Source organism: Sebastes fasciatus, chromosome 23 (assembly GCF_043250625.1).
Source record: "Sebastes fasciatus isolate fSebFas1 chromosome 23, fSebFas1.pri, whole genome shotgun sequence".
NCBI classification, from domain to species: domain Eukaryota; kingdom Metazoa; phylum Chordata; class Actinopteri; order Perciformes; family Sebastidae; genus Sebastes; species Sebastes fasciatus.
Window position 1 is genome coordinate 6894266 of NC_133817.1, and position 18569 is coordinate 6912834.

At 42.5% G+C, this 18569-nt stretch overlaps 1 protein-coding gene across 3 annotated transcripts in view; it reads left to right on the plus strand.

Annotated features, from left to right (window-relative positions):
* The window catches only part of LOC141761675 (kinesin-like protein KIF21A), a 38920-nt gene extending 25126 nt beyond the window's left edge, over positions 1-13794 (plus strand). The window contains exons 13-39 of one of the 3 annotated variants that reach the window (XM_074625209.1): positions 1332-1389; positions 1498-1609; positions 1709-1897; positions 1984-2183; positions 2266-2373; positions 2527-2595; positions 2690-2838; positions 2923-3067; positions 3273-3365; positions 3969-4163; positions 4616-4717; positions 5271-5436; positions 5682-5702; positions 6904-6961; positions 7718-7772; positions 7968-8182; positions 8369-8539; positions 8719-8751; positions 8892-9028; positions 9118-9202; positions 9303-9392; positions 9763-9921; positions 10006-10123; positions 10230-10400; positions 10548-10747; positions 10887-12305; positions 12404-13794. In XM_074625209.1, the coding sequence (XP_074481310.1) occupies positions 1332-1389; positions 1498-1609; positions 1709-1897; positions 1984-2183; positions 2266-2373; positions 2527-2595; positions 2690-2838; positions 2923-3067; positions 3273-3365; positions 3969-4163; positions 4616-4717; positions 5271-5436; positions 5682-5702; positions 6904-6961; positions 7718-7772; positions 7968-8182; positions 8369-8539; positions 8719-8751; positions 8892-9028; positions 9118-9202; positions 9303-9392; positions 9763-9921; positions 10006-10123; positions 10230-10400; positions 10548-10747; positions 10887-10944 (3157 nt within the window). In that variant the 3' untranslated portion in view covers positions 10945-12305; positions 12404-13794. Of the gene's footprint in view, positions 1-1331; positions 1390-1497; positions 1610-1708; positions 1898-1983; positions 2184-2265; positions 2374-2526; positions 2596-2689; positions 2839-2922; positions 3068-3272; positions 3366-3968; positions 4164-4615; positions 4718-5270; positions 5437-5681; positions 5703-6903; positions 6962-7717; positions 7773-7967; positions 8183-8368; positions 8540-8718; positions 8752-8891; positions 9029-9117; positions 9203-9302; positions 9393-9762; positions 9922-10005; positions 10124-10229; positions 10401-10547; positions 10748-10886; positions 12306-12403 lie in introns of those variants that run through there. The other 2 variants (XM_074625210.1, XM_074625211.1) reach the window with 2 other exon arrangements.
* Positions 13795-18569: the final 4775 nt, after the last annotated feature.

Below are 18569 nucleotides of genomic sequence, written 5' to 3' on the forward strand. Positions count from 1 at the left end.
CTCGAGTTAGGTTTCTCGTTCCCTCGAGTTGGGAACTCGTTCCCTCGAGTTAGGTAACTCGTTCCCTCGAGTTAGGTAACTCGTTCCCTCGAGTTAGGTTTCTCGTTCCCTCAAGTTGGGAACTCGTTCCCTCGAGTTAGGTAACTCATTCCCTCGAGTTAGGTATCTCGTTCCCTCGAGTTAGGTATCTCGTTCCCTCGAATTAGGTAACTCGTTCCCTCGAGTTAGGTAACTCGTTCCCTCGAGTTAGGTAACTTGTTCCCTCGAGTTAGGTAACTCGTTCCCTCGAATTAGGTAACTCATTCCCTCGAGTTAGGTATCTCGTTCCCTCGAATTAGGTAACTCATTCCCTCGAGTTAGGTAACTCGTTCCCTCGAGTTAGGTAACTTGTTCCCTCGAGTTAGGTATCTCGTTCCCGATTTAGGTATCTCGTTCCCGATTTAGGTATCTCGTTCCCGATTTAGGTATCTCGTTCCCGATTTAGGTATCTCGTTCCCTCGAGTTAGGTATCTCGTTCCCTCGAGTTAGGTATCTCGTTCCCTCGAATTAGGTAACTCATTCCCTCGAGTTAGGTAACTCGTTCCCTCGAGTTAGGTATCTCGTTCCCTAAGGAGATCATTGATGTGTGAAGTAATTTTGATGGTACTACACTGTACAATACTGAAGTTATTGAATATTTTTCTCTTCTCGGCGTTGCACTTTGTAGACGCTCCCTGACCACTCGTCTCACCGCCGGCTGCGCATAGAGACCAACGTTATGTGTTAATTAAAATGAGGTTGTAGCTCGTTGTCTACCTTACTACGGTTAGAAAGAGACGTTGTTTGTCTTTTAACAACGTCTTTGTTTTGAGTTATTGATCAAGGAAGTTTGAATCCGTCAATATCTTTCCAACTTTACCAAAGTACATCATCTTGAGGGAACGAGTTACTAACTTGAGGGAACGAGTTAATACAAATGTTCTCCTAGGGGTCTGGGGGGCTCTGTAGGATTGAGAATTTGGTCAACAAATCTTAATAGTGTGTGGCAACCCTTCTTAAAATGAAATCAGCTTGTAATGTGAATGGTAATAATTGTTAATAGTGATCAGTTCATCATTTTGTCTTTCCCCAGTGTATCATTAACGCCGCCCCCCCCTCACCATGCAATCACAGTGAAATCATTCATTAATACACTGATCCACATCTGCTCCTGATCGGATCGAGTGTATAATCATTTGCATGTGCACTTTACCCTCCTTGTTGTCAACTCAATTGCAGTCAATTCCAAATCTGACCTCCAGTATAAAGATCTCAGTCGGTAGCTGCTGGATAACAGCCTTTTCCTTTTTCAGTGTCATCAAAGAGGAAGTGCCAGACAATGACCACGAGCCAGGCCACGAGGAGGCAGAGGTGGAGAATCACTAGATCAAGCTTTTTTAGATTGCTGTTTAAGGATCACACATTTCCATGCGTGTATTTTTGATTGTTTATTTCATGCATGTGCTTGTACGATTCCAGGAGGGCAGCGACCACGAAGAAGGCGAGGACGCAGACGTAGAGGAGGAGGACTCTGACATGGCGGGAGACGAGACGTCTGACGGTTCTGACTCTGAAGAACTGGAGGAGAAAGGTAAGACGAACCGTTATGTACAACTTCTTCTCTGAAGTCAAATGGTAGGTAATAAAACAGAAAAGAGCCACAGGATCTAATGATGATGTTTGTGCACAGACAACGTCCAGGCCGACCTGGCCAACATCACCTGCGAGATCGCCATCAAGCAGAAGCTGATAGACGAGCTGGAGAACAGCCAGCGGCGTCTGCACACTCTGAAACAGCAGTACGAGCAGAAGCTGACGATGCTGCAGAACAAGATCATAGACACACAGCTGGAGAGGGACAAGGTGCTGCATAATATGGGTAAGAGCAAAGAGATAAATAGGGAACCTTGTAACTGATACCTAAATGCGAAAGGAAAGCTTCATCATTTCCTCGTTTGTCTCCAGGTTCAGTGGAGTCGGGTACGGAGGAGAAGGCCAAGAAGATCAAAACAGAGTACGAGAGGAGGCTGAGCTCCATGAACAAAGAGCTGCAGAAGCTCCAGTCGGCTCAGAAGGAGCACGCCCGCCTGCTGAAGAACCAGTCGCAGTACGAGAAGCAGCTCAAGAAGCTCCAGATGGACGTGAACGAGATGAAGAAGACCAAGGTAAAGGAACAGGGTTCTGTTTTTTGTTTTTACTTTCCAACACTCGTCTTGTTGCAGTGCTAAGTTGTATTTTGTCCACCAGGTGGTGCTGATGCGTCAGATGAAGGAGCAGCAGGAGAGGAACCGAGCCACAGAGTGCAAGAGGAACCGGGAGATCGCCTCTCTGAAGAAAGACCAACGCAGAGCTGAGGTGAGAGGGATGGAAATCATTTTTTACATATTATTTTACCATTTATTTGGTTTATTTTACACATAAGCAAATATATAGTCAAGAGTAGACCCACCTAAACTCAAACAACCAGTTTACCACGGTTTCTTTCCTAATATTCATTCCTTCACACAGCACCAACTGAGGCAGATGGAGGCCACGAAAAGACAACAGGAGTTGATCCTTCGCAGGAAGAATGAAGAGGTGAGACACACACAGTCACAGTGGAGTTTGAATCCGCCACGGTTTCTCTCTTTAATACGCTAAATGACTCTTTTTATTTTGTGAACCGCATCAGGTGACGGCTCTCAGGCGGCAAGTGAGGCCCGTGTCTGGGAAGGTCACCAGGAAGGTCGGCGGCTTACCCGAACATGTACAGGAGCCGTCTCACAGAGCCATCCCAGGAAGGATGCAGACATCTGGGGCGTCCACAGCCAATGGAGCAAGGTGCAGCATCTGAGCTATGTGTGTGTTACACAGTTGAGTGTTTGTTTTAAACAGTTTCAAAAGAGCTGTATCTTTTCTCCTCAGGAGTTCCCCGGTGCGGATGGGAAGTACCTACCTCAACAGGATGGTCAGGACCAAATGGCAGTCGCTGGAGAGACGCGTCACTGACATCATCATGCAGAGGCTGACCATCTCTAACATGGAGACGGATATGAACAGACTGCTGAAGGTATACAACATCAGATTCAAGATGCTCGCAGAAAAGTAAAGCAAGAGGAGTCCTCTCGAATAAATAGAAAATGGTTCTTTAGTTAGTTAGTTAGTTACCAGATCTAAAGCGAGAACAATCCTTATTAAGGTAAATAAATTCTTTATTAATGCACTAAGTAGTTGGTTTTTTTGAAAGATTATTTTTGGGCCTTCATTAAATACAGCTAAAGACGACATGCAGCAAAGGGCCGCGGGTCGGATTCGAACCCTGGCCTCTAAGGCCACAGTCTTACCACATGGGGCGCCCGCTCTACCCGGTATGAGCACTACCTGTTGTCAAAAAGCAAAGTTAACTGTTAACTGTTAATAAGTGCTTTATTAACTGCTTATAAATGCATAATAAAGTATGTATTAATATTAATAAAAGTAACAAAAAGGTTTAACAATGATATAACAGGTAAGTTAGTTAAACTCAATTAAATGTGTTTGCTTTTATAAACAATTATAAGAAACTCATAAGGCTTTTATTAACCTCCTTAAGCGGTCTATAAACTGTTAACAACTTACTTATAAGTGCTTATAAGGGCCTTATTACCTATTAACTAACGCTTAATACAAGAACCTTAATACAAAGCGTTACCTGGAAAAGGATATTTGCCTGTGAAACCTTTGGAAATATGTAGGACATTTCAGCTAATCGAGTGCTAAATAGGGAAGTTAGTTGAATTATATTTTATTAAATTTAAAGTATAGTTCCAAAACCCCAAAGCTAAAAATGCATACTAGCAAATGCAGTTTTTTTTTTTTAAATCTGTTCTTTTGAATGGCTTCTTTGTCCCTTATTCTCATTCTTCTTTTGTTTCTTCTCCTTCCCGTCTCCTCTCGCTTCCCTCTTACTAACCTCCCACCACCCATCTCAGCAACGAGAGGATTTGACCAGGCGGAGGGAGAAAGTGTCCAGAAAGAGAGAAAAGATGGCGGTGGAGGGCGCGGACGCCGACCGCTCTCTGGCCTCCCTGAACGAGGAGCTGGAGTCTCTGAGCGCCAACATCGACTACATCAACGACAGCATCGCCGACTGCCAGGCCAACATCATGCAGATGGAGGAGGCCAAGGTGAGGCGGCGGGGAATCTCATTCCTTGGTAGTCATGACGCTTGTAGTTGTAATACATGAAGGTAAAGGGAGGACACAGTTGATCACAGAGCTCAGTGATGTGTATCACTACCTCATTAGCTGGTAAATGCGTGTACTGGACTGTAGCCCTTCAAGCAAACAATTTGGAAATAATTGCACAGTTCAGCACCACTGACTGCTCCCAGAGCTTTTTGGACAAATAAGCATCAGGCGCTTATTTATCAGAGAAACAGTGGCTCAATAAAACAACCAATGGCCGTGGCAGCCCATTAATCCAGCCAAAAACATTGGAACAGCAGCCTAATGATGCACACTGAACAGCAGCTCATAAATGTAACTTTACAAAATACTGTATACAGTCAAATACAAGTGTCCTATGACCGAGTTTCTTACAAAGCCACTTTACTGAATGTGTTATTGTTATTTTCCAGGAGGAAGGAGACACAGTGGATGTTACCGCGGTGATCAGTTCCTGTAATTTATCAGAGGCTCGCTTCCTTCTGGATCATTTCATGACTATGGCCATCAATAAGGTACCTACCGGCCAGGCTGACTTAATGTTATTTCACTCCTAATGTCATCAGTGTGTCTTTGTTTGCATTCACGTACTGACAGCAGGTAAAGTCAGGTTTACTCTGGAAGCAATTTAACCCTTTGCTTTTTTTATTATTTACGTGATGCCCATATATCTTTCTAAATAAATGGACTGCATGAATTTGATCGCTGGCGTACACTGCTGGTCGTTATGGCAACTTGCATACAATTTGTCTCTTTGTGGTGATCTTGCTTTTCGTAGCCACGGCTCCTTTTAATGAGACTTTAAATGGAACAACTTGATTGAATTAAGTTTCAATTAGATTAGATAAGATTAGATTTGATGAAACCTAATAGGTCCAGTGAGGAAATGCATTCAGCCCAGCGGTGCAGAACAAGACAGATAGAACAAATGAAGAGGTGGAAGTAATTTACAGAGGTAAAGAAGATACAGAGCCTTCATTGGGTTTGCCTGTTTGAGATTTACAAAACAGTTTAAAAAGAATATGCTGCTGTGTCTCCAGTGATAATATGTCTGTCGTGTGTGGTCAGGGTCTGCAGGCGGCTCAGAAGGACTCCCAGCTGAAGGTGATGGAGGGCAGGCTGAAGCAGACGGAGATCAACAGCGCCACCCAGAACCAGCTGCTGTTCCACATGCTGAAGGAGAAAGCAGAGATCAACCCGGAGCTGGACGCTCTGCTCGGCAGCGCTCTGCAAGGTACAAGAAACACCGATAACTAACCGATACCGGTCCGAGCATGTCGATCACAATCATCTTTTTGTTTCTTTCACCACGCGGCTACGTTTTATTTTGTAGGCCTCACTTCTTTGTAGGTGTGAAAAGAGAATTGATGACTAAAAAATCAGGCCTATAAAATAAAGAGTAGCCCTTTTTCTCATCTTTGGGTTTGATTTTTGATTTGATTACTGTTTGTTTTCTCTGTTGTGCTTGTGTGAACTCAGAGTTAGGTTACCTGTCGCCAGGTGAGTACGAGTTGCATAGCAATGTGACTGTGTTTGAGAGAGCGTGGCGCATGCACACTACAAGATTTCCACAATATTTACCTCCAATTAAAGGCAAATATGGAATTAAAGGGATAGTTGGGGGTGTATTGAAGTGGGATTGTATGAGGTACTTCATCTATAGTCAGCGTATTACCTACAGTAGATGACGGTCGGCACTCCCCCAGCTTGGAGAAGCAGACAGGAGTTACCGCACGGAAGCAAAGCACTGTACTGCTGTGGACGGAGCCTAAAAGAAAGGCCCACCTAAATAATCTACCAGTGACGTGGTCAGCAGACAGTGCGGTAACTCCTGTCTGCTTCTCCAAACTGGGGGCGTGATGACCATCATCTACTGTAGATAATACACTGACTATGGATAAGTACCTCATACAACCTCACTTCAAAACACCTGAACTATCCCTTCAAACTAAAAGATCAAAAAGATAATTTTACTTTACGTTTAGAGCCTTTTTAAACTTTAGTGATGTAACAGCTTATTGCACTTTGGGCTCTTTAAAAAATATCGTTTTACCTTAAAATTGATATCTAAAGACTCAGGAAAAGTTGTAGTTGTACAGTACTTAGTATACCCAAGGTGACTCTGACATTTTTTAATATTTTATGTATTAATGTGCTTATGATAACTATATTTCTAAACTAGATAAAGAAATCTTGTAGCGTGCATCAACCCTCCATTTAAAAACTAACCCAGTTGAAATAACTCTGCCATTACGTGCATGATGTGTTTGTGTTAACGTTTCCCCCTGTTACACCACCTGCTAGCAAGTCCCACTTAACTCAGGTCACTAAAACTAAAGATCCACGCTGCAGCAGGACTCAAAGCTGAAGTGTCCTCAGCAGTTTGTGTGTCTGCATATCTGTGTTTGTATCTACCTCTCTCTCTCTCTTTTGCTTTCTCCATTCCTCCTTTACACAGGATAAACACTCCAACCGTGTAGCATCCAGCCACATTACACTAATAACCCCCGACTGTTCTCTAAAACTAAACCCCCGACCTTGTTATGAAGCCCTAATCATTGTTGTGCTGTAATATTTAGCTCTCTTAATGGACCTTGTCTTTTGTTAGATTTCTTTGAAAATACAGTTTGTTAGCAGATATACTGTACCCATGTACACACATGTGCTTTGCAAATGAAGTGAGAAATCATATTTTTTACAGAGAATGGAGATGACAGCAGTAGTGACGAGTCTACCGCCAGTCCAGCTGCGGAGGGCGGGTAAATACACTTACACACACACACACACACACACACACACACAGTGTTTTTCAGGTTCAGAATTCAACTGCACTTTTTTATGTTCAAACTGTCATTGCAGAAAAACGAGTAATGTTTGTTTGTATGTGTCACGTTAAACTTTTACAATAAATCCAGACTAGGGATGCACCAGTCCAACTTTTTCAGTCCCAATACTGATAGCGATACCTGGGCTTTGGGTTTCGGCCAATACCGAGTACCGATCCGATACCAGTGTTTAATTAATAAGCTGTATGCCTCACTGTGTGGAAGTGACTGGGATCATTCTTTTATGTGTAAGGCAACATCAGGCTTGACTTAAACATTGTTCTCATAACTTTGCAACAAATTGGCCAAAACTTAAACAGGAGAAAACGTAAAATATAAAACGTAGAATTTAATTGAATGGATCGTCCCCATCGTCACAGATACCCGATCCAGCTATTCAAGTCAGTATCGGCGCGATATCTAACATCATATCGGTGCATCCCTAGTCCAGACTGAAACATCTCAACACCTAATGTTGCACAGACATTATAGAATTGTAATAACGTTGGTGGTCTCTTCAGTTGCGCCACCATCAGGTCAACATTTCCTGTATTGTCCAGCAGTTATATTTATCACCAAATAGTTTCAACAGCCTCAGCTGTACTTTGCAAGCATGGTAAACATTATACCTGCTTAACATGTTAGCATGCAGCGGGTGTAACTGATTGAAAATCATTGACTTTGTTTCAGCACACTGGCATCAGATCTAATGAAGCTATGTGGTGAATCCAGACCCAGAAGCAAGGTACTGTTCTGTGCATGGCCATCTGATATACTGTAATAAAAAGTGTCTTAATAGTAATAGTAAAAGTCAAATATTTACTTCCTATAACTACAACTTTTTCCACTCCACAGTAGTTATTTATAGAAATAATTACTATCTGGTCCATTGACTTGTGAGTCAGCTGAATGTTGAGCCAAAACAACTCTGGTCCCTCAGGCTCGCAGACGGACCACCACCCAGATGGAGCTGCTGTATGCTGGCAGCGGGGACCCGTCGTGTGAATCCCCCACCGGAGACTTCCCGGCCCCTCTGCTGCCCCTCTCGGAGCGCCCGGAGGGGTCGCCAGACATGCAGGGTCAGGCGCTTGGTCAAACTCCCGACCGCGAGCAAACCGTTTCCCCATCTGCTGCGTCTGCCCGGCCAGCTGGCATGTAAGTGTCGAGGGTAACATTTGTCAGTTAGAGATTTCTCTTTGTCTGAAATGTAGAAAATTTTTATTTTTGGTGGGGGGATTGCAAGTTAATCATTCAGAACTGTAAAAAAGCATTAAAGATTGTTGCTCGTTGGTCAGTTCACACTTCCATCCTGCACCCTTCTGTCACTTTTCCTGTCTGCAGCTCTGGATCCAGGTCACCTACGGGGACTGACAGAAGGCTGCCGGGCTCGCCGCTCACCCGAAGGAAGGGGCAAGAGAGAGGAGCCACGGCGACACACATCCCAGCACCGACGCACACACTACCACTCAGCACAGCAGAGGCTAAAACTAAAGCAAGTGACCACAAATCACTGTAAGTGAGAAGCGTCATCAATAGCAGTGATCCTTCACATGTTTTTCTTTAAAGGTGCCATTGATAACATTCAGCCACTAGATGTCTCAATCTCCGTTCGTTATAGGTTAAAGGTTATGATATGATTTTGAAATGTACATGTTACATTATATTTCATGTTACTTTGTTTTCTCATTCAGGTTGGAGGAGTCACCTGTATTTGAAGGCCATAGGTAATCATCTTAATCTGTCCCTTCTCTCAAATACAAACTTTAACTATCTCTATTTTGAATCCTGTTATTTCTATATATCACCTGCACTGTAGTAGTACTAGCCGCTGGGTATATCTTTCATTATGTCATGTGTATTGTAGAGGTGTGATCAACCCCGTGACAGCATCGAAGAACAGCCGCGGGGCCAAACTTCAGTGTGTCTACGTAGCAGAGGGACACACCAAACCTGTCCTCTGCGTAGACGCCACAGATGATCTGCTCTTCACAGGATCCAAAGGTCAAAAACTAAATTATTTGCAACTCAGAAAACCTTTTTTCTTTTTTCGTCTTATTCTCTAACATGTTGCATTGTGTGCATGTTTTCAGACCGTACATGTAAAGTCTGGAACTTGGTGACGGGTCAGGAGATCATGTCTCTGGCAGATCATCCCAGCAGTGTCGTCTCCGTCAGGTACTAGTATGCAGCAAGTTAAATAGAAGTAATATTAGTATTTAGTAGTGGTATAGAAGAACAGGGAATGATTTTAGTTTGTTTTTTTGTTATATTTCAGGTACACTTCTAGTCTCGTCTTCACTGTTTCCACTGCTTACATCAAAGTGTGGGACATACGAGACTCTGCCAAGTGTATCCGCACACTCACGTAAGTTTAGTTATCATCCGACAAGTTTTGCAGCTTAAAGGGATAGTTCGGGTGTTTTGAAGTGGGGTTATATGAGGTATCCATAATCAGCGTATTACCTACAGTAGATGACGGTCGGCACGCCTCCAGTTTGGAGAAGCAGACAAGAGTTACCGCACGGAGACAAAGCAATGTAATGCTGTGGACGAAAATGTATTTTAGCCACCTAAAAAAATCTATATCAGGCGTGCTGACTGTCATCTACTGTAGGTAACACACTGACTATGGATAAGTACCTCATACAACCCCACTTCAAAACACCCGACCTATCCCTTTAACATTGTCTAAGTGTAATGCCGCTAATAAGGATGTGTTTTGTTGTGGATGTCAGGTCATCGGGCCAGGTGGGTTCGGGGGACATCTGCTCGTCTGTCAGGAGTTTATCCATCCCACCGGGAGAGAGTCAGATCAACCAGATCGCTCTCAACCCTTCTGGCTCCTTCCTTTATGCTGCCGCCGGCAACGCTGTGCGCATGTGGGACCTCCGCAAGTACGTCCAAACACAGATTAGAGTTTTAATTGTACAAAGCATTTAACAGATGGAACTGTACTCACCTCCTCACCTCTACTGTAGGTTTGTATCCACGGGAAAGCTGACCGGCCATTTGGGACCCGTCATGTGTCTGACTGTTGACAAATTAAGTAACGGACAGGATGTCGTCCTCACTGGCTCCAAAGACCATCATATCAAAGTAAGAGACACATCACTATAATTGCATTTCTCAAGTCTGCAGTTCTGTGTGTATGCAAGACAAGAATCAGATGCATGGTGGGTATTTTTGTTTGTTTTTTTCCCAGATGTTTGAGGTGGCAGAAGGTGCTCAGGGTAGCATCAGCTCCTGCCAGACGTTTGAGCCCGCCCATCAGGACGGCGTTGAGTCTTTGGCGGTGCACGGAGACGTTTTCTACAGCGGCTCCAGAGACTATTGCATCAAGAAATGGGACTTAACTAGTAAACGCCTGTTACAGGTATGCGGATAGTGGAGCCAGAAGCTTTTTTTCCCCCCTAGATTTCCATTTATATGAGCTGAAAACGTTTTTTAAAAATAGTTTTTAAAAGCACAGTATGATCTGAGATACAGAATAAAACTCTGCACTGGCTGTCGTTTCCTCTAGCAGTCCGTCAGCGCCCAGGCAGACTGGGTCAGCGCTCTGGGCGTGGTGCCAGGCTCCCCAGTGCTCCTCAGCGGATGCAGAGGAGGGCTGCTGCGCCTCTGGCACGCCGACTCGCTAGCGCCCCTCGGCGAGGTCCGGGGACACGATAGTCCCATCAACGGCCTCGCCACCAACAGCAGCCAACTGTTCACCGCCTCAGAGTGAGTCACAAAAACATGCTCATTTCATGCTTTCTCTCATTACAGTCAAGTGTGCAGCGATACGATTCTATATCAAACATAACATCTTGCCAGTTTTGATTTTATTTTTAACTTTTTCATGTGTTTGTTTTTTTGGCAGCGACCGCACAGTGAAGATTTGGGAAGCCAAAGGATCTCTGGAGGAAGGAGTCCACTGACACAAACCTGAAATCGAGGTTCGTCTACTGGCCTTTTACCCAATCAAAATGAATCATTAGTGAAGCGACTACATCGTCCGTGACTTGATGAAAGTGTTGGCCGGGAACCCAAATTAGTTCTGGGGACCTGAAAGTGTGTTTTTTTTTCCCACTGAAAAAAGACTCTTTAAACAACACTGATCCTTCACTGATGCTCCAGAGGGATCCGTTTCAGGGAAGTCTAATTAGATGCGACAGCTCTCAGTCTTTGAAGCCGAGCGCGTGTGCTGATATTTTAGGTCAAGACGAATCACGGCGGAGCCTCTCGAGTCTCCTGTTGAGCAGAACAGCTGCGACGGACAGCATCTTTCATAACTGTGACAGAAAACAACAAAACTGAAGTAAAAATATGAACTCAATCGATCCAGGAGTCTCTCCTGTGTTTTCAACATTCCTCTCCTCAGTTCAGCACTCTACGACAACATGGATACCTTCTATCTATAGCCTACAGTGCTGACAAAAAAGAACAGTTGTTGTTGAAATGCTTTGCTTCTTCAGAGTCTCTCTCCTGCTCAACCAGCTATAACTGTGAGTCTCTCATCTTGTGTGTTCACATGATGTGTCGTGTCGTTGCTCTCCAGGTCATTTTGTGTGTTCTTTTGTAAGCAAGGACCAAATAACTACTGAAACTGTGTCTGGTCTTATTCTTCAGCTGTTACTGCCAAACCCTCTATAGTGCAGAGGTTTTTCAAAGTGGGAGGCGGGCCTCCAAACAGTTTAATAAAAGCCTTAGGACGGACCTTCTTCGTGTATTCGGTGTAGTCTGAAGTTATGTCAAACAGCGATATTAGGCCATTAGTGTCTATTGGATCAAATAACATGATCATGATACCATAGGCATCCAGGAATTGAGCGAAACTAAGCCCATAGTCTCAGACTAAAATCCCCTGCTCTAGTGGAACTCTAAATAAAACATACCGCGTTCCTTTGACAGAGTCCTTACACATTTTCCACTTCAAATTTCAGTATTTTTTCTGGGCTGCGGTCGAAAAGTCTTTGAGTGAAATGACCCGAAAGTATCTGAGTGGTAGCCATGATAAGAGCTGTTCAAATTCTATAAATGCTAAGGACAGGTGCTTCAATGCTTCCTTTTTTATTATCTCCATTAGCAGAGGAAACACTGGAGCATCCTTTTACGAAAGGAAAGGAGATAATGCTGTCCCACAATTCCTTACGGCTGCAACATTTAAAGCGACCATTCATGAAAACAAACAAACATTTCAACCTTGGTTAATGAAGTGATATTTTTCACCGGTTGTCCACGTTAGGTCAGATAATCCTTTATTATATGTTGATAAAGTGTTCCAGCAGCAAAGGGAGCTGTGGTATCTCTGTTTCACAAACCACAGGGTGAAGGAGTCTGTCACTGAAAGAGCTATTTCAAAACACATGGGGGCAAACATGCGCATTTTAGTAGTAGTTTCACCACAGCAGACCCTGCGTCAATATCATCCGCCGCTGTCGCATCATAATTACTAATTACGGAGCCTATAGTGTAAGTGCTGTTGGATTCTCTCTTAACACCACGGTTGTCTTTTCCTAAGTCCTTACGACTTCTCCTTCACGTCTTTCCTTGACCTCATGACGTTTTCCATCGAGGTCAAAGAAAAGTGGTTAGGAAAAGACTTTTCAACCGCAGCCCTGGTGTTTTAGTCAGTGTTCATTAAATCAACTGCTGACCAATACTATGTCTATGAAAATGTGTGTATCATGGCTGAATAAACACTATTTCTACATATTTGCAGTAACTATGAACAGAATTTTAAGTTTCATTTAGCTTTCTTGTCCATTTGCACTTGACGAGCTGCTGTAACTGGTCAGATGGTTGCAGACCAGCGTTAATTCCCGAAATGAAATTGTGTTATAAAACTGTAATAAGTTGAGTTGACAAAAAAAATGACAAATCAGACGTTCCTATGGCAACCGCCCTGCACTGACATTGTGTTTCACTATAATCCGTCCTTGATTGTGTGCTGTGATTGGCTGATCGTCTGATCTCTCATGATCAGAGGGGCAAAGAGGTAATTTATCGATCCAAACGATGTGAGTTTTCGTTCCCGTTCTCCGTGTACAGTACTGTTCACCTCTAGTGTCTGTAAACTGCACACATGCTGCAGTTTAACCATATCAAACATCATTCAATCTTTTGAAATGTGAGTCTATTTATTTATTGTTTCGTTCATTTTGCATGTTGTGTCCTCATTATCAATCAGAGATTTTGAACTAACTTCCCATCTAATGCCTCTGATGTCTCAGCATTGCACAGAATAGGCCGATGGATTTCAGTGCCTGTAATGAATCCTAAACTGTGGATAGCGACTGTAGAATCGCTACATGATCTTATTAAAAATGTCAGGAGTATCCTTCAAATTGATTGAAAAACACTTGCTGCTCTGGTTTGGATATAGGAGGTATGTTAGCAATGCTAAAGTCAAGGGGACTCAAATAATTGAATTTTTTTTTAACTTTAAATCAGTTTTCCCGCATTGTCTTACAACATAGGAGTGAAATCGATTACAGAAACTGTTTTTCAGTTCCATTGACTTGCACTTGATTTGCTAACTAAATGAAACCCAAAAAAAGAAATAAATATGAGCTGTAAGTATTCATAATTAATCAGATTATGAAAATCTTAATTATCCTCTTAATTGTAGTTGTGTCTTATTTTGTAATTTGACTGCTCTTGTGTAAATACGACTGTTGTTTTTCTTCCTGCTGATTCTCTTGTGCACAATTTCAAAATGATTGAAATATCATGTGCAGTGTGAAAATACATTTTTAAAATAAATAAAAGTCTTTTTGTTTCATTTCTTTAACCGTGTATTAATACATTACGACCACATGGTGGTAGTACTGTATGATGACATGTGATTGCAACTTTTGTATTTGTAAAGCTTTGTGTTTTTCTGACAAATATTTAAATGACACAGTCGGATCATATGAGATGTTAATGAAAACAGCTGCAGGCAGACTATTTTACATTTTCTTATTTTAATTTGTTTTATTTAATGCCCCCCAAATACATGTTATATGAAGAGGGGAATTAGAGAGTACTGTCACTCAAGAAAAATCAAAACAGCCTCCCTATAAATATATTTAACAGTATATTAACTCACAAGAATTTACATAATCTCTGCTGTCTGTTTCATTCCTCCTTTACTTCTAACTTCAGGCTGTAATTTACTCCAGCGCAGAAGCCGCAGACAGAGAGAGAGGTGAAAAAAGGGTAAGAAACTCCCCCTGAAGACACAAATTAATGTGAACAGTGATGGAGGGATCAATATTTAATGTTCGGCTGCACTGAGAGCAGCCGAGTGTTAATTGGCCTCGCAGGAGCAGAGCATTGACTCACGCTGCCTTACGTGTGTGTTGTGTTGGACTTCTACTCTAGTCTATTGTACTTTATGCGATTCTAATAAGTGCTTTCGGGTGACATAACACACCCACACACGATGCATCTCTCAACCTGATTAACTCCACATAACGTGTTTTCCTTTCTCCGATTGATTTGAATTAATGTCACAACATTGTCAGCTTGGAAATCAGCTGGCCAGCCTGTCCTTTCTGTACTGTTTACACACATTAACAAGCTAATGTATATAATAGAGGATCACATTAGTTGCATACTGTTGTCCTAACAGGAGGCTAACTAACTAACATTGTTGGTTTATTTTATGATAACATTTTAAAGTATTGATACTCAACTATCAGGTGACAGATGGATAGACCCTGATAGTTTATGGACCCTTCAGTTGACCTTAAAGCTCCTAAATGCGAGATTGGGAGCATTTCTGTTGCCTCCGCACGGCTCGCAACCGGAGGCTGGGTGCTACGCTATAATGGCGCCAACGGTCGGGATAGCGTTATCAGCTACAACCGCCGTATGAGAACAGTGCAGACCAGCGACCCGTGAGCTAGCCAGTGGTGACTTCATTCTCTGCTCAGGTAAACATTACTCCTCTATATCTTTACATAGCAAATAGTTGTTTGATGCTATATTAATACTCTTGATGTCGCATAGAGCACCTTTAAGGTCTCTATACCCTGAAGGTATAGTTTGACATTTTGGAAAATTTGCTTTCTTGCTGAGAGTTAGATGAGAAAATGTTTTTACTTTACCTGAAGGCCACCGTAGTTCTCCGACACGCTTGTAAAACTGCACCATGAGCCACCATGAGTGCAAAACCGTGGTACAGCCAGCCACCTTCTGACTTCTGTAGCTCCTAAAGTAGTGTTATTATGGTAACCTCTGAGTAAGGCGAATGGCGTTACCATGGTTTTGCACTCAACGGCTCACATTACTTGGAAAGGGAGAAGTGAGGAGGGGTATTCAGTTGGTTGCAATCTGCAACCACACCGCTAGATGTCGCCAAATCCTACACACTGTACCTTTAACAGACAGACACGAGAGTGGTATCAATCTTCTCAGCTAACTCTCGGTAAGGAATCGAATAAACGTATTTGGCAAAATATTAAACTCTACATTTTTGTGACATAGGGTCACTTGACAGGAAGTAAGGTCAACACAAGACTTCATGTGTGACCTTCTATAGGCCTATGAGTCCCACAGTTTCACTTTGTGAGCTAGTGACAGAATCTTGGAAAACACCTGCATGCCGTCCTAAATTAGCTTTACATGAACACCAACAGTATCGGTCCTACCAGCTCCACAGGATGTTGTAGGCCTATACGGGAATCGAATAACATTCATATTCCTGGCACATTAGCGTGTACAGTACAAGCCGGATGATCAAGTTCTACCAGAAATCAATAACGACTGCTCAGACGGAGAGCGCGAGGCTGAGACTTACACTTTCACTTTAAGTGTAGCATGATCTATGATGAGTTTGGATAATACATCCTCCTCTGATCTGTTCAGTGAGCACATTGATTGGTGATGTGCGGGGGTTTACGCCGGATGCTCTTGTTTCACAGTTAAATCTGTCTGAATAATGTGATTTGTACAGCTGCAGGTGCCCTTTATTAACTGGGGGATTCAAATCAATACGGGGTGAGATTTAGCTGTTTGTGTGTGTGTGTGTGTGTGTGTGTCAGGCTCCCTTCAGTATTCATGCTCAATATTATGCTATCTATGCTTTGGACCATCCTTTCAGTATGATATTCCCATTATTGGTTGGCCATTAGTTGCTGCATTAGAGATGTTTACTGCACATTTCTTTGTTTTTACCTTTAGATCTGCATCATTAGGAGTTGTTTTCTGACATTCAGCAAGCTATTTGCTTCAACCTGCGGCGTGAAAAACACACCTTATTTGCATTTCTTTAACTGCCATATGGAAACAAACTCAAAGACAGAATTGGTGGGAGAATACGTTGCTGATGTGGGAAACAGAAACCAGGAAAGAGGAAGGTTTGGGGGGGGAACAGGCAGCCAAGTGGCAGTTAAGGACATTTTTTTCTGAGCGGCAATGAGGCTCAGGAGGACAGGGTCAATATTCACCACCCCGGCTCCTATCTCTGAGCGACCACAGAGTGAATCCTCCGGCTAAAAATACCAGCGCTGCTGCTTTATGACCAGAACTGATGAGCCGTGATACTGCTGCTTGCTCTCTTAATGCGGCTACAGAAATCAACCTTGTCCCCTCTCGGCGGATCTCAGTTATCAAGAAAAAACAGATTGGGAAGAACAGAGTTTTTTTAATATGACGGTAAAAAGCGTTTTAGCATGAAATTAGAGGGCAGTGCCTTTTGAAGAAATTCCATTTACTGAATCCGTTTTTTTTTTACGTCTCAACAAAGAGAGCAGCGTGGAGAGAGAGGTGGAGGATGAACAAAAAAACGACACCAAGCAGGAGTGTGATTGTGAACGGGTGGGAAATGATAGTGAGAGATAGAGCTGATAGTGAGAGGGTCAAGTGTTGGCTCTTGTGAAGCCTACATTTGACGAAAAGGGAAGCTCTCCACATTGAATAGATCTCTCCATGTAAGTGCAGGTCAGTATCAATTGTGTGGCAAGTGGCAGCGACTATTGAATCAGGAGAGCTCTTCAGTTGGAACCTGCGTTGTGGAGAGTAAATGAGATCATAACTATGTGGGACTTCAACACTATAGGGTAACAAGGAATTTAGGCAGCTGAGAGAGAAAGACATTCTGCATTTTTTTTCTGTACCTTACTGTCAAAATCAGACCTGCATGGCTCTTAGTTTTTCTAAACTAGATAGCCCAGTAGCTTGATCTATAGGGAATATCTGTTAATAATATGATATGAGAGATTTTTAGTCACACTAGCGGCGCAGATGTCGGGATGGCGATGCTAATCTGTCGTTCCACCCCCTTTGGTCCACACTGAAATATCTGCATGAATTGCCGTGACATTTTGTAAAGGCAAAATGAATGACATTTCCATCAGCCTCAACTATACTTTCCATTTGGTGTTAAAGAGGACCTGTTATGCTTTTTCCCTTTCCTTTAGTGTGTTATATAGTTTTTTTGTGCATGTAAAAGGTCTGCAAAGTTACAAAGCCCAAACCAAAGGGAGTGACTCTCCGCCACAGAAACACTGCTCCTGAACTGCCTGAAACGCCGCGCTTGAAGTCCCGCCTTTTTTTCCCGTAACGTGGTGATGTCACCAAGTAACATATTTGCATAATACCTGCCTAGTGGTTAGTTTGGTACGCCCTCAAACAAAGCTAGTTAGAGCGGAGCTGGAGCGTAGTCCGAAGAGTTTGGTTTGGTTGACCAATCACAACAGAGTGGGCCAACTGACCAATCAGAGCAGGCGTTTCAGACAGAGGGTGAAAAGAGGTGCAGCACAGCCGGTATGAGAAAAATAAAGCGTTTTTTGAACATTAAAGCATGTAAATATGTTTTAGTAGAAACCCAGAATGCAAATATGCACCTGAAAATGAATATATGTCCACTTTACTTAGCAAATGTTAGCATAAAAAAATCATAAATATCCCTTCTTCCCTTTTTAAATTGCAATTTCTTTCTCTTTCTTTCTCTTTATACATTATGAACCTACAAACATTAGGTATTTGTATATGTATGATATTTGTAGGTGGGTCTCTTGATATAGATGTGTGAGAACAACTGATCATGATAGCAATTGTAGTTGCATGTAATAATTATGGAGCAATTTATTGGTAACGAACAGCTTCATGTTTTATGCATGTTCGGGGATTCAGTAGCTGAATTATGATTCATGGGGTATCAACATTCTTGCATGGACTGAAAAGTGTGTGTGTAGTGTGTTTGCATATTTAACCCTTTTCGGCCTATTTCCGTCTGAATTTACATACGTCTCTTTAATACTTAATAAATTCTCATGTAAGAAAACACAATTACATATAAGCATAGATTACTTAATTTATTGATCTACATGAAAATTTAGGACAGTAAATACACATCTATATTGAAAAAAATAAAATCAGACTTAAATGCTTTTGTAATAAGATAAAACAAGATTAACCTTTGGCGTCGCAAACGTTCTCATTTTACATATAAACCGTGCACTACAAGATGATTCTGAAAACATTTGAGGCGAGAAATAAGCCTTAACGTAACATAATATTGATTCATATTTGATCAGCGCTGCCTAGTTTGACCATTTGGTCGGAGTTTGCG